The sequence below is a fragment of the Amblyomma mixtum genome, chromosome 3, assembly GCF_055824585.1.
Source record: "Amblyomma mixtum isolate Tamu chromosome 3, ASM5582458v1, whole genome shotgun sequence".
Lineage (NCBI taxonomy): Eukaryota > Metazoa > Arthropoda > Arachnida > Ixodida > Ixodidae > Amblyomma > Amblyomma mixtum.
The window spans coordinates 161,785,925-161,799,857 of record NC_143014.1 but is presented as its reverse complement, the minus strand read 5'-3'; the positions used below and the strand labels follow the sequence as shown (position 1 = coordinate 161,799,857).

At 47.2% G+C, this 13,933-nt stretch overlaps 1 protein-coding gene across 7 annotated transcripts in view; it reads left to right on the top strand.

Annotated features, from left to right (window-relative positions):
- vir (VIR_N domain-containing protein) overlaps positions 1-13,933 on the top strand; it is a 234,002-nt gene that overhangs the window by 162,851 nt on the left and 57,218 nt on the right. For all 7 annotated transcript variants that reach the window (XM_089581727.1, XM_089581720.1, XM_089581721.1 and 4 more), the window contains one exon: positions 12,718-12,780. In XM_089581727.1, coding sequence (XP_089437853.1) covers positions 12,718-12,780 — 63 coding nt within the window. The remainder of the gene's footprint in view (positions 1-12,717; positions 12,781-13,933) is intronic.

Here is a 13,933-nt window from a genome sequence, read left to right as displayed (position 1 = left end):
GGTGTGCGAATAGTGGTTTTTTGATTCGAAGCGAATAGCAATTTTCTTCGAATAATTTCGAAGCGAATAGTTCGGCACTAAAAAAAGGCTGAGTGACAGTAGGCATTTCCAAAACCATTTATTTTCCTAACACATGTTGCCATTACATACTGCACTGAGGCTGTATTTAAAACCATGCTTCAAAATTTTAAGAGAGCGCCTAAAGTGAGTTAAGAACAATTTTTACCGGTTTGGTAATAAAAAGTTGTAACACATAAAAATACCGCCTGCTTTCTAATAAGAAATTAGTGATAAAATACAAAAAATGACTATAACAGAACGGTGCCAGTAGTACAACCAATAACTGAAACCATAGGAGTAACTGCACCTACACTGCAGCAAGAGCACTGAGAACAATGATGAAAAAAAAAGGACATTCTGCACTACCGGTGACCAGTGGTCGAACGGGTCGAATGTCCAACACTGAGCTAGGCAATCACGTTCCGTGCACCGACTTGTCACTTGCGTTGCTTTCGTTTCTATAGTTTAGGATCCTCACTTCTTGGCTTGGATTGCGCCTTCTTTTCGGTTACGCCGATGGGACTGCTGCGTCCAAAGATGTTAAAATGGAACATAGGCTGACCGGACCTCCTAGCAGCACTGGCAGCATCGCGTATCCAAAGCTCCCACAGCACCGATAGGCTGGCCGTACTGTCGTGGACAGAGCGTTCAGGCCGCGCCTCCCATGGCTCAAATGCATCGCCATCAGGGTTGCCAGATGGCTCCGACCTCAGGTAGCCAAATTGGCCTCCGTAGTAGCCCAAACGTAGCCAAGAGCGAAATTTTTGCGTAGCCCAAAAGTAGCCAAAAATTGTTTTTTTACATTTTTTAAGCATATTGAATTAATTTTCGGCAAGAATATTTACATATTAGATTTCTTTCCCGCAGATGATGTCTGAGGGGGTGCGCACGGCGTGTTCTTTCCGTTACGTTTCGCATCCGTCATGCGCGCTAACCAGTGCGGCTAACAGGTGCGCTAACCAGGTCCTAAAGATGGGGCCGCAGTTCCACTTTGCAGGCGCGGCAGTAGGCCATATCACCTGAGGCGGGTGACGCCAGCCAGTCTGCACGCGGAAAAGAACGGCGGCGCTAAAAAACGCAATCGCAGCTCTAGTTTAGGAATATTTCACCTTTTAAATGTTCGCGCGCAGATTAGACACGTCGACAGTGAAAATACCTTACTGTATACTTGCGCAGCCTCACTTGAGGAAGGTTCTCACTGTGAGCGTCACCTCAAAGCATCGAGCATGCGCCTTCTTGAAGCTACATTCTACGATATGCATGAGCTCAGAATAAATCAAGGATATATGCCATTAGATGATAATCTATGTCGATTTTATCTTCAGTCTAACAGCACCTTCACAATAATGAGAAAAACAATTACCCTTGAATTCCGGCTCCTTTTTCCATTTTTTTTTGTAGTTCCGGATTTACATCGCCCACTTGCCCATTCTGAAAGTTCTCGTAGCGACGGATCTAGCTGATGCCATGTCATGCCACTAACTTCCGCCGCCTTCGTTAGTTACAATGCGCCGCCGCGGTGGCTCAGCGGTTATGGTGCTCGGCTGCTGACCCAAAAGACGCGGGTTCAATCCCGGCCGCGGCGGCTAGAATTTCTTTGGAGGAGAAATTCTAGAGGCCCGTGTACTGTGCGATGTCAGTGCACGTTAAAGAACCCCAGGTGGTTGAAATTTCCGGAGCCCTCCACTACGGCGTCTCTCATAGCCTTAGGCGCTTTGGGATTAAACCTAAACCTAAGTTACAGTGCGTTCCGCGCCGCGCCGAAGGATGGCTCCACGGCTCCGCATGAGTGCACGCAGATTACGCAACGGACACGGCGCTCTCACGTCGCTTGCAATGAATCTCGAGGACTGCACGTGTGCCGCTTGAGGCTGCAGAAAAAGCGTAGGCTCTTGCGAGTGGCACGCTTGCTGTGTCCAGCACGAGAATAGGAAGTAACAGAAAAAGACCTTATTAATGCGTAAGCATTACTTGCCTCATGCGAATCTTGAGCAGAATGTGTCCACAGAACCAGAATGAACAATACAAGAAAAGAACATGCCTGGCGGTGGGTTTCCAAACAGCCACCTACCGCAGCCGAAGCGGACGCCCAAACCACTAGGCCACGTCTATGGTTAACGGTTAACACGTGAGGATCACGAAACCGGCCAACAGAAGCGAAATAGTAGCATTTAATGCTTACGCATTCGCACCACGTAGGGAGACTTAAAGGGACCCTGAAAAGCTCTTTGCCAAGGTTAGCAAAAGCCCACGAGAGATCGGTATTCCATCACTTGTCGCCGCACCGCAAAAATTGTTAAGCGATCTCCATCAACACCGAAGATATCGCCGATTAAAAATGATGTTCCTCCTCTCCCCCACATACCACTCTCAACTCATACACGCGGGGCTCGCTCCGAAAAAAAAAAAAGAAAAGACGGGCCGATGCTCCGCCCATGCATACGTCAAGCAAAGGCGCTCTGCTTGTTTACTTCCGATGGTTGTAGACACATGTGCGAAAGTGAGTGCGATTCACTGCGGTGCGCTGTTGCGAACGGCGTCGCAACGTCCGATCGCAGCTCGTCGCCTGCGTGCAACTTGCTAGCTGTCAACGACGAGCCGCGCGCGGCAGACGCAACGACGGGAAGTGGGAGCCAAAGCGAGCACGGAGAGCGCCAGCGTTGTGATGACGTACAGCGCGCTCCTCGGGGCGCTCGGGGCCGAGCCACGCCGGGCCGGCCTGCCAGCCTTGATGCCGGCCGCCGGCGAGTGAAAAACACGCTAGTATTGTTTGTTCACGTTTATAGCAAGCCCTGGGATAGATGCATGTCAAAAATGCATCACTTCTGACGGTCGTTGGCCAATACCGAGCTGATCGTAAAAGTGATTAATGCGATACTAGCAAATTTCATCCCATAGCCGCTTTGGCGCTGCTGCGGCGCTTCGCCTGCCGCCTGCTAGCTCCGTTGCTGAAGGCGTCGTGGAAATCGAATATATATTCTATTATGGGACGAGTTCACAGTAAAGCGATGTGAAGAGTAGGCCTTTTGATATAGCGCAAGCGACTTCCGAAGCGCCGTCAGTGATGCGAAACCATTAGGCCTAGCGACGACTAGGGCAGCCTGGGACCAGCGCGCAGTTCGTCGCCCGGCGTTGCCGCAGTCGGTGTCCTTGCCGAAAGATCCACTTTTGAACAGACATGTTGTCGTTGCTCGAATCTAGGAAGCATCATCTCTGGTAGAATGGCTGTTTTGTATTTCCTTGTGCGAACGTCAAGTACGCCGAGCATGCCGGCCGGCCGACCGGCCTGGATCAGGACTGCCGGCGTCATAAAAAATGAGCTAAAGAGTGTTCTTGACGTAAATAATAAACCCTAGGCCAAGAAATGTGAAAAATGTGTCATTTTGGAGGATCGCTGACCAATACTGAGCTGCTGGTAAAGGTAGCAACTGTAATACGAGCAAATTTCTGGCCACAACTGCCTTGCAGCTGCCGCTGGCCTGACGTTGGGGTCCGGCTCGCCTGGCGCCCGCTCGCTTCGCTGCTGAAGGCGTCGCGGAAAGTGACCATACTATTACTTTATTGTGAGATGATGCTGTTGACTGTAAAGCGATGTGTAGAGTAAGCCTTTTATTATAGCTCAGGCGACTTCCGAAGCGCCGGACGCTGCGGCTTCGACGCGAACCGAGATATAGGTGTAGCGACGACCACGACAGCCAGGCAGCAGCAGAGCTCGTCGCTCGGAGAGCCCGCGAGCGGTGCCGTTGCCGAAAGCTCCCAACATAAGCAGCAATGCTTTGTCGCTGCTCGAGTATAGCTGGCAGTCTTTCTGATGACGATCGGTGCGGCGCGCCGTCCAAGTTTTCGCACATCTGTCTCCTGATTGCTGCTCGAACAGCATGGATCCGGAGCTGGAAGCGCGGCTGCGTGCAGCCACCGCTGAGATGGGCTTCGAGCCTTTCAGTACACGCCATACCGAGACCCACAGGGCGACGACAGCAGCGATATATATAATTCTAGTAAAATAGAGCAGCGACTCGTCGGCGCAGCTAGGAAACTCGCAAAGGCGGGCGCCAAGATTTGACGAGAACACATGCTTTTGTGAGCAGACGGATTTCCTTCTTTACCGGAAGTACCACATTAATTTCAAGAAATGCTCTGGATTCTTACCTCTGTATACGTATGTTTTAAAAAATAATAAGCAATCAATAAAATAGTATTTCAAGGAGCATCAGTGCTCAGTTTCAAATGAAATATTGCAAAAATTGCGCGTCACGTCATATGGCAGAGCCAATGAGAAGGGTCGCCCAGTCCATGGCCAAGGCTGCCCAGTTTACGTCATGTGGTAGGGGCGGGTAAAAACGCGCGGTGAGGTGTCGCCCTAATCGGCTGTGAGCGGCAAGTTTGAAAAATTGTTTGTAAATTATTGGTTCCACGCGCAGCTTTCTGAATCAGACTAGAATACTCGCAGAGACCACCTCTACAGAGTTGTTGCAATAAAATATGATTGAAGAAACCATTTCAGGGTCCCTTTAAGTTCTCAATGTTTTCTCTATATTCTGGTACCATGGTTGTCATGGTCACCCGAGGTACACTGTACCCGAGGTGCACCGTCAATGGGAGAACGCTCACATGTGCAGACGGCAACAATCTATATTCAATGGCGCGCGCGCGCGCGCGCGTGTGGGTGGCGTTAGTTTGCGGATTAAGTGGAATCTATAGGCCGTGAAGTGTTTCCGCGGGGGCAACTTTCACGTAGTGTCAACTCTTTATAAAAGAAATCGAAAGGCCATGATCCTTGACCACCTGAAATACAAGTTTTCTCGAACACAGCGTTTACAAATTGTCATTTTGTAGCAGACGCGCTCAATTTCTTTAACCTTCTATAGCGTGCATTTTGATTCCAGCATGCCTTTTATTTATGTCACTGTATAATTGTAACAGAGCACATTATAACTACTTTAACTTTTTTTTTCACGCATGAAAAGAAAAATATGTAGCCCAAAAGTAGCCACATAGCCAAAACGAAATTTCTGACGCCAACTCGGACAACAAGTAGCCCAATTTGGCTATTAATAGCCCAATCTGGCAACCCTGAATTCGCCATCACCTTGCTATATTCTAGTACACTATAACCTTGCGGCCGGAGACTGGCGCGTCTATTTCGCTATCCGAGGGGTGCTCGTATGTGTATGGAAACGTCGGCTCTGCTCTGTCTCTCTTGGGTTTAGTGCGGCAAATTGGCGCTCTTCCCGGCCTATGCCGTCACTCTGACAAGGCGTGTCGCACGATGCATTTTTTTTTTTTTTTTGCATTTCACTAGCAGCTCGCGGCTGCTGTTTGCCGGAGCGTTGCTTCGCTTATCAAGCTGAAGGATCGGAACATCGTTCCGGTTACATCCCAGACTAGCGAGAATGGAAGCGGCTGTACAAAACTCTAGCGCAGCAAGCGAAACGTCATTCGCACCGCTCGCGCCTCCTGGCAAAATTGTCCCCGGAAGTACCTCCGAGCAGCCTTAGCATCGCGGTTCCTGGAATGGTCTGAGCCTCCAACGTACCGGAATGCCCGAGTTGCGGCGACGGTGTGCGGCACACCACCGAAGACGGCTCAATGCCCTGATTACGACGGCGTTCCGTTCCCACCAATGCGCAAGCAGTCAGAATAGCAAGAAAAGACGCCAGTCATAGATGGATACGATATCATTTCGTTCTACTGAAGTTCGGCAGTCACGCAGCCTCCCCGATGCCGAGCGTTAACGGCAGTAATCCTCCACGGGTGCACGATAAGCTTGGCGTTATCATACGCTAAATGCGCCCTTCCCATTGAAGTAAGTATACACTTCGGCGACATCGAGTCCCCGCGCTGCCGCTGAATTTTTCTCGACTCCGCCGTTAATATGATGGCTTACTTCAATGCTGCCGAGAACAGCCCATGTTCGGTATGCATGATTCGTCACCTGATTGGGTGAAGCGATAGCGCGGTAGGGCTGCGTGTTTATCGTTGCATCTGTCCTATCAGATAATCATTTCCGCAGCTCTGTTGGAAAAAAAAGGGGGGGGGGGGATGAACGCGGCAAAGCGATGCCCGCGTTGGAATACTTGCGGCGTCCAAGCTCATCGATAACATCACCGCCAGCCAGAGTATACAAAGGGTTCGCTGACAAACTGAGGTTTCTTGTTTTGAAGCTTAGACGACTGTCGGCTGTGTTCTTCCTTCATTGCATCTGCCTCGACACGGTGGCAGCGACGCGGCTTATGGCAGCCTTATGGAGGTTCGAAGACGGCCAGAACGCAGGATCTTCCGCAAGAGCGCGTCGCCCTAACCTTTCTTTCGTTTGTCGCTGGGTTCGCACCCCGGCCTGATCGTGATTTGCGTATTGACTGACCCCCCAGCGTTAAAAGCGCGATAAAAAAAAGCCATCTATGCGGAAATACTCGGAACCGAAGCCACATAAAGCAAGCGGGCAAGCGTCCCAGTAACACTATTCGCGCGAGACGAATACTTCGAAATTTCGAATACCGAGAATTCGGTTCAAAGCGAATATCGAATACCGTGCTATTGGATCGAATATTCGAAATTATCGAATATTCGCACACCCCTATATGGAAGCTGTGGCCTGTTTTCACAAGGCTGAACAAGACCTTCCTTGCTGCCTGTGTGCCAGAACAGGATGTGTCCATTGATGACAGCCTCTTGTTTTTCAAAGGAAGAATATCATGGAAGCAATATCTTCCGCTCAAGTTTGCAAGATTTGGCCTCAAAATCTTTCTGTTGTGTGAATCTTCGAACGGCTACATCTGCAATTATCAAGCTGCTACAGCTGCGTGCTTTTCAGTGTGCTATCATTTTTTGCATCAAACAAATACTTCGAATTTCAGTACGTTGTGACTCTTTACCACGGCATACTTTGAGGGAAAGCCACCCTCAACAGCAGCTTTTGTTTTTTAGTTTTTGTGCTAATTATAACCAGAAATCAGTGATGTAATATTGTCACGGAAGATAGGGCTACAAGTCGCTAACCAGCAGAATGCGGCAGCCAGCCAGCGCGAGACACTTCGTCTTCTCTTTCATGCGCCACCTGAGAACACTTGGTGGCATTGCTCCCCCTTTAAAAAAAAAAAAAAGAAAAATATAAAAGCGGGGCTGGAGCACGAGAAATGGAAGGGTTTTTTTAAAAAACAACAGCACAAGCACAGAAAAATGTACATGGGAGGTGGGCGAAGGTGTCCCACGCGACAACTATCGAAACACTGAGTGTACTGTCCATTACCACGTGAAGTACGATTTCATGCGGACTATGTGCACAACCTCAGAGCGGGGTGGGCGACGCTGAGGTTGCACAGACCCATCGGGAAGAACTTCGTAGGTCACTTCTGTGATGCGACGCAAAACTCTGTAAGGTCCAAAGTAACGGCACATCAGTTTTTCAGACAAGCCTGGGCGGCGTACCGTGGTCCACACTCAAACTTGGTCACCGGGATGGTATTCGACGTGCCGATGACGGAGGTTGCAGCAGCGCGCGTCCGCGCTCTGCTGCTGTTGAATGTGAATACGGGCTACTTGACGTGCTTCCTCGGTGCGCTGAGCGAACCGCTAGGCATCTGGCGTGAGTGGGTGGTCATCAGTGCAGCATGGAAGCATTGCATCCAGCATCGTCTGAACGTCACGTCCGTAGACCAGACGAAATGGTGTAAAGCGGGTCGTCTCCTGGGTGGCCGTGTTGTAGGCGTATGTGACGTAGAGGAGAATTTCGTCCCAGGTTTTGTGCTGCGAGTCGATGTACATTGCGATCATGTCGGCGATCGTTCGGTTGAGTCTCTCTGTGAGCCTGTTCGTCTGTGGGTGATAGGCAGTGGTTTTGCGATAGCTCGTGTGACTGAGCTCGAACATGTCGTGCATGAGCTGTGCCGTAAACGCCGTACCTCGAGCAGTGATTACGTGGGACGGTGCGCCATGACGCAGCACGATTTGTTGCATAAAAAACTGGGCAATCTCAGATGACGTGCCACGTTGCACCGCCTTAGTTTCCGCATACCTTGTTAAATAGTCAGTCACGACTATGATCCATTTATGACTGGCTGATGACACAGGGAATGGGCCCAGAAGATCGATGCCGACTTGATCAAACGATGACCGAGGCGGTTCAATAGGTTGGAGCAAACCCGCTGGCTTGAGAGGAGGTGCCTTACGACGTTGGCACTCGCGGCAGCCTCTGACGTAACGTTGGACGGCGTGTGAAAGTTTGGGCCAATAATATGCCTGGCGCACACGTGCAAGTGTGCGGGCAAAGCCCAAGTAGCCGGAGGTAGGCTCATCGTGACAAGCAAGAAGGATATCGGCACGGAGGTCTACCAGGACGATGAGGAAGTGCGCTCGGTCAACAGTGCTGGAGTTCTTCTTAAACAAAATGCCGTTCCGGAGGCGTAACGGGGATCGATACCCAGCACCTGCACCAAAATATGTCACGGAAGATAGGGCTACAAGTTGCTAACCAGCAGAATACGGCAGCCAGCCAGCGCGAGACACTTCAACGTCTTCTCTTTCATGCGCCACCTGAGAACACCAGGTGGCAATATATTTTAAGAATCGGAATTGCATGGAAAAAATTATGACAACTAAAAAAAAATTGGCGATTTGGGTACGTTTTTCGGGAGTGAAATTGGCGATTAAAGAAGTATAGACACCTAACTTTTGGGTGCATCTTTTCTTCTTTGTAATGAGGCATAAGGCATTAATAATCAATGCCTTGATGATTATTATACTTAGATTAATAATAATGATTATTGTACATAGATTACGACGTGGTATCCTCCTACGACCACTAAATAATTTGTACTCAAATTTCTTTCCCTTGGTGTTTTGGTTTCAACAGCCGAACGATGGCTGTGATATCAAAGAGAGGTTATAGGTCACGTGAGATATGAAAAACTGCAGTATAATCGGTGCTTCTACATACGTTGTAATTCTGACTCTTGAGGAAGGCAGGCTTCAGCACTGCAGTGAATTAAAACGATGAATCAGCGTTTATATTGCAGTTTTTCCATGCCTCACATGACCTATAACCTTTCTTTGACGTCATAGCCATCGTTCGGCTGTTGAAACTGAAACCGAAACAGCATGACAGAAAAATTTGATTATAAATTATTTGATGGTCGTAGGTGAATACCACATGGTGATTTGTACATAGTAATGTCTTCCGCATCATTATAGAGAAGAAAACATGCCACCAAAATTAGGTGTCTATACTCTTTTAAAGGGGCCCTGCGGTGTGGATCAAGCATAAAGTCTTTATTCTTTGTATGCAAAGTTAAAGGTGCACTGAAGAGGATTCTAAACATGTCTTTTTGCCACGGGAACTCGATCCACACGTTCCTAGCATTCTTAGAAACAGTGACTTATTGCCCTGTGTGGCCGATTTCCCCAATTAAAACGAATTAACATCCGGCTCCCGCCTTTCTTTTTTAGTTCTGCCTCGTACGGTGGGCGGAGTCGACCAACGCGTGGAGCGCCTTTCACCCAGTCCTGTGGAGGCTTTGCTTTCGCTTTATCTTGTTTTTTAGGTTTCCATGAATAAATAGTTTCATTCGCAGATAATATAGCCACAAAATAAGCCCGAAGAAATAAAAATACGCGCGGACTATTTGCTACTACGGACTACTACGTATTACTCCGCCAATGGCAGTGCGGCGGAGTGGGTGAAAGGCGCTCCACGCGTTGGTCGACTCCGCCCACCGTACGAGGCAGAATTAAAAAAAAAAAGGCGGGAGCCGGACGTTAATTCGATTTAATTGGGGAAATCGGCCACACAGGGCAGTAAATCGCAGTTTCTAAGAAAGCTCGGAACGTGTAGATCGAGTTCCCGCGGCAAAAAGACAAGTTCAGATTCCTCTTCAGTGCACCTTTAAGCACATTGTGACACCTGAACGCCTAGAGAGATCACCGGAATTGTAATAATTAATATTTTAATTTTCTCCAGAAGTGCTCGTTTTGAGCCGATAATGTCGTAACGTGGCGGCTATTTTTGGCAGCGGAAATGAGGTGGCTCCCAGGTTGGGCGGTGCCTTTCTTACTTGTTGGGCCTCTAGTTTGAACCTTGTTTCTTTATGTTCGCAAAATGGATCCAAAATATTATGTCTCTGAGTGCTACAAGCTTTTCGTGTTCCACAAAAACTAAAAAGAAGCAGTGAAAGTGAACAAAAAGTAATGAGAATAACACTAGGGGTGGCACTTTTTATTCCACTTGAAACTTTTGTGAGGACAAGTGCTGTTGTTGAAACCACACCAAGAAGGCTGCGAAAAAAAAAAAAAAAGAAAAGCTGGTAGACACACCTCGCCCTGAAATGTGAAGAGAAAGGCCGGACAGGAGGCGGGGGGGGGGGGGGGGGGGGGGGTTAGCTTTTTGTGTCAATAAACATCGGGGAGCTTCTTTGTTAAGTTTGTTGAGCGCTTCCGCGCGGTGCATACATGGGGGGACAATGCCGTCAAAATACGCAGCTGTAGGCTGCCCCGGCAAAGCACCAATTGCATACAAGCTTCCGCTGCATGTGTGCTAGGCTTTTGATTGGTAGCACCGAATCTCTGCACTGGGTGAGTGAAATGGACGAGTGACATATGTGTTCACCTGATCTTTTTATTTTGTATTTTCGTTTGCATGCTCTGATTTCAATTATTCTTTTTGTACTAGTCTCTGGAACACATGATGAATTCATTTAATCAGATTTATCGGCACTGAGGAAAACATTGCAGTGCACCTGTAAGTAGGTAACACATTATGGAAGGATTAAAGGGACTATACAATAAATAAATTGAGATTACGTGAAGCAGATGAAAGATAGGCATTCCATCACTCGTCACCCCAGCGCAAGAATTTTTGAGCTAGCATGAATAATAACGAAGTTATAGACGATTAAAAACTACGCTCCTCCTCTCGCACCTCAACTCGTACACGCAGGGCACCAGGAAAAAATAAAGAATACAGCTCTGGGTCTGGGCCCCACCCATAAATACGTCATTCGCTGACATTCGGTTTGCGACTTCCGGTTGTCGCACCCAGCACCCCAGCAGCAGCGTCGATAGCGTCTCTCTCTCCGCCTTCCTGGATTGCGGCACGCATCGGATTTCTTTGTTAAGAGGGAACAGCGCAAACACAGGAACGAGAACTTTTTTTTCTTTGCTTGTCACTGCGACAAAGGCATTGCGAGTGGCTCCCGAACTCCCGACAGAAAGAGGTGGTAGAGGTAAATTGAAGCCACATGTGCGAATGCAATTCCCTGGCTTGCCGTTGCCCCAGGGGGTCGCGCAGCGGCACGAGCAGACGATTTTCACGGCTACCGGAAGCGTGCCCGTGACGTCGTGGCTGCCGTAGCTCCAGCGAATGACAGTGTGTGGTGGCCTGCCGATGTCATGGGGCTAGTGACGTATATTTTCCCGTTTTTACTTTCAAAATCGGTCACTACGAAGACACCAATCGGCCCGTGAATTTCAAAAACCGCGGTTTTTAAAAATTCATAGTAAATTGCCGGCTCAGTTCCGAAGACTCGTACTTGGAGTGAATGCTTCTGAGCATCATTTCTAAGCATTGAAAACATTTACAAGCGACTTTTCATTCGTTGCATTGTCCCTTTAAAGAAAAGATGGCACACTTTCTCATGGTTGTTTGAAGCGGGTAGTTGTCCATCTTTTTAACATCAAGTGTCATGTGGGAAAGCCCACTTGCGAAATTTTGCACGAGGTCAAGCCTAGCAGTATCTGAATGCGATCGGTCCTCGCAATAAACGCCAGAGAAAAAAGCGAAGAGGGCGCATTTGTATTGCTTTCCTGGTACTTCAAACTCGGTCGTCGGCTAATTTGCCTGATATTGTGGTTTTGCCATGTTCGAATTTATGAATGTCGGCGCGGTTAAAACACTGGCGAATAATCTAAAATTTTTGAATATTCCTAAATGCTCAAATATCAATTTCTCAAATATGAATGTGAACCAAATATCAAACATATTCGATTTATATTCGAAATTTAGAGTATTCACACTCCCCTAGAAATTTTTCATCATTATGGGCCACACATGCATGATTGCGAGATCTAAAGGTTGATTTTAGTTCCATGGAAAGTGCCCTGTAAGTGGGTTTAAATGCCGTTAGTTCAGTGCCAGTTGATACTGCCTGTATAATGGGTATAAATTTCCCCTTGTATCATACATTAGCAATTCCTCTGTATTAAGCCTTTTTTGCTCTCAAATATTCCAATATCGAAGGCCCTTTGTCATCTGCTAATATTGGGATTAAAAGTAGTGATTCTTGCTTATTAATTGTGTGCAGTGAAACTACAGTGAACTCTCATTAATTTTAAACCTCTAGTTTCTTCAAACTACTACCTTGGTCCCATCAGCAGCAACATCTGAAAGGCTTCATTTAATTCAGACTGCATGTAACTTGAACAAATTTTGAGTCCCTTTTGAGTTCAGATACTCTAGAGTGAACTGTGCTTCACTCGTGTAATAATTTTTGTTATGGCTGGATTGCACATATCCCTATTTTAATACCATACATTTGAAGCATGGTAGCAAAAAGGCTGACTCTTGATGCCTTGTGTTATTGTGAGCGTGATTAGGTACTTCATTTTCTTGCTGTTTTGTCATTTATGACAACACTTGTCACTGAACAGTCTGTGTGATTTCTTCAGGCCCCTGAACCTTCCAAAACAAATGGTGATGAGAAGCCTGATGTGAGCCAAGCATTGAAAAGGGTAAGCATGTGGCATTTGTAGTTTTGTGCATTTCAGTTCTGTCTTTCTTCTTTTATCTTGTAGAAGCAGCACTCAGTGAGAGTTGAGCCTTATATTTTATTTGTAATATATTTGCACTCAATATCTTGATTTAAATTTATAGCTATATAGTCACTGCAGTCTCCTACTGCAGAAAAAGAGATGTTCTTGGTAACATGACAGGATGAAATCAATGATCTCACTTGAAGTCCAGGAATTTTTGCTAATACTAACTCCAAAAGAGGTAGAATTGTTGAATGGTAAAGTGTGCTTCTATGGTTATGCACAGAATATATTTCTGAGCACTATACTGATTTTGAAGGACATTGATAGCAACCTTGAATGTATTGTTGATTTAGCACATAAAATTGTAGCCCAACCTCGTTGTAACAAAATTGCACATGGAACCGAAAAACTTGAATTGTGAATTTCTTATGAGGTCAAGGAAGGGGCACTAAAGGGGAACATGAAGTCTTGCTAGATTGAGAGATTAGTGTCCCAAGATAGCACATACTGTATTTACTCCTGTAATGTGCATCCTCACGTAATTTGCTCACTCGTTATTTATTTCCCGAGTTTATAAAGAAAAAAAACATTTACTCGCACATTTTACGCTCCCTGTTGTGCCAGACTACCAGCATGCACGCGGGTGCACGCCGCGTTGCGTTGTGCAGCTGTGAAAGGTGCGAGTAGTGCGGGGACACTGCCACGCCGGCCCTCTCAAAACTTCGAATCGCATGCCGTTTCAATTCACTCGTGCCAGTGGTCGCTTTCTTAGTTTAACAGTTGCGAGAGCAAACTGTTGGCAACCTCCGGCACTCACTTGAATCCAAAAGTACCGAACAGTTTGCTGTTCGGTTTGCCGCTTGTGAGCCAGGCCACACATGAGAGTGCCATTTTAGCGCCGTTTTTCTATTTGCCCCTGACTGCTGGATTGTATAGATTTTTATCGGCCAGTGAGGGGTGCAAGTTGTGGGTGAAACGTATAGGCGGCAGTATAAGGCATATATTGCAGGTTGTGACCTTTGCATAGTTTCTTAGGACATGTTTGCGAAATCTCTGAATAACTTGCACACCCCCCTCTTTGAACCCTTAATTTAAAGAAAAAAAAGTGCGCAGATTGTGCGAGTAAATA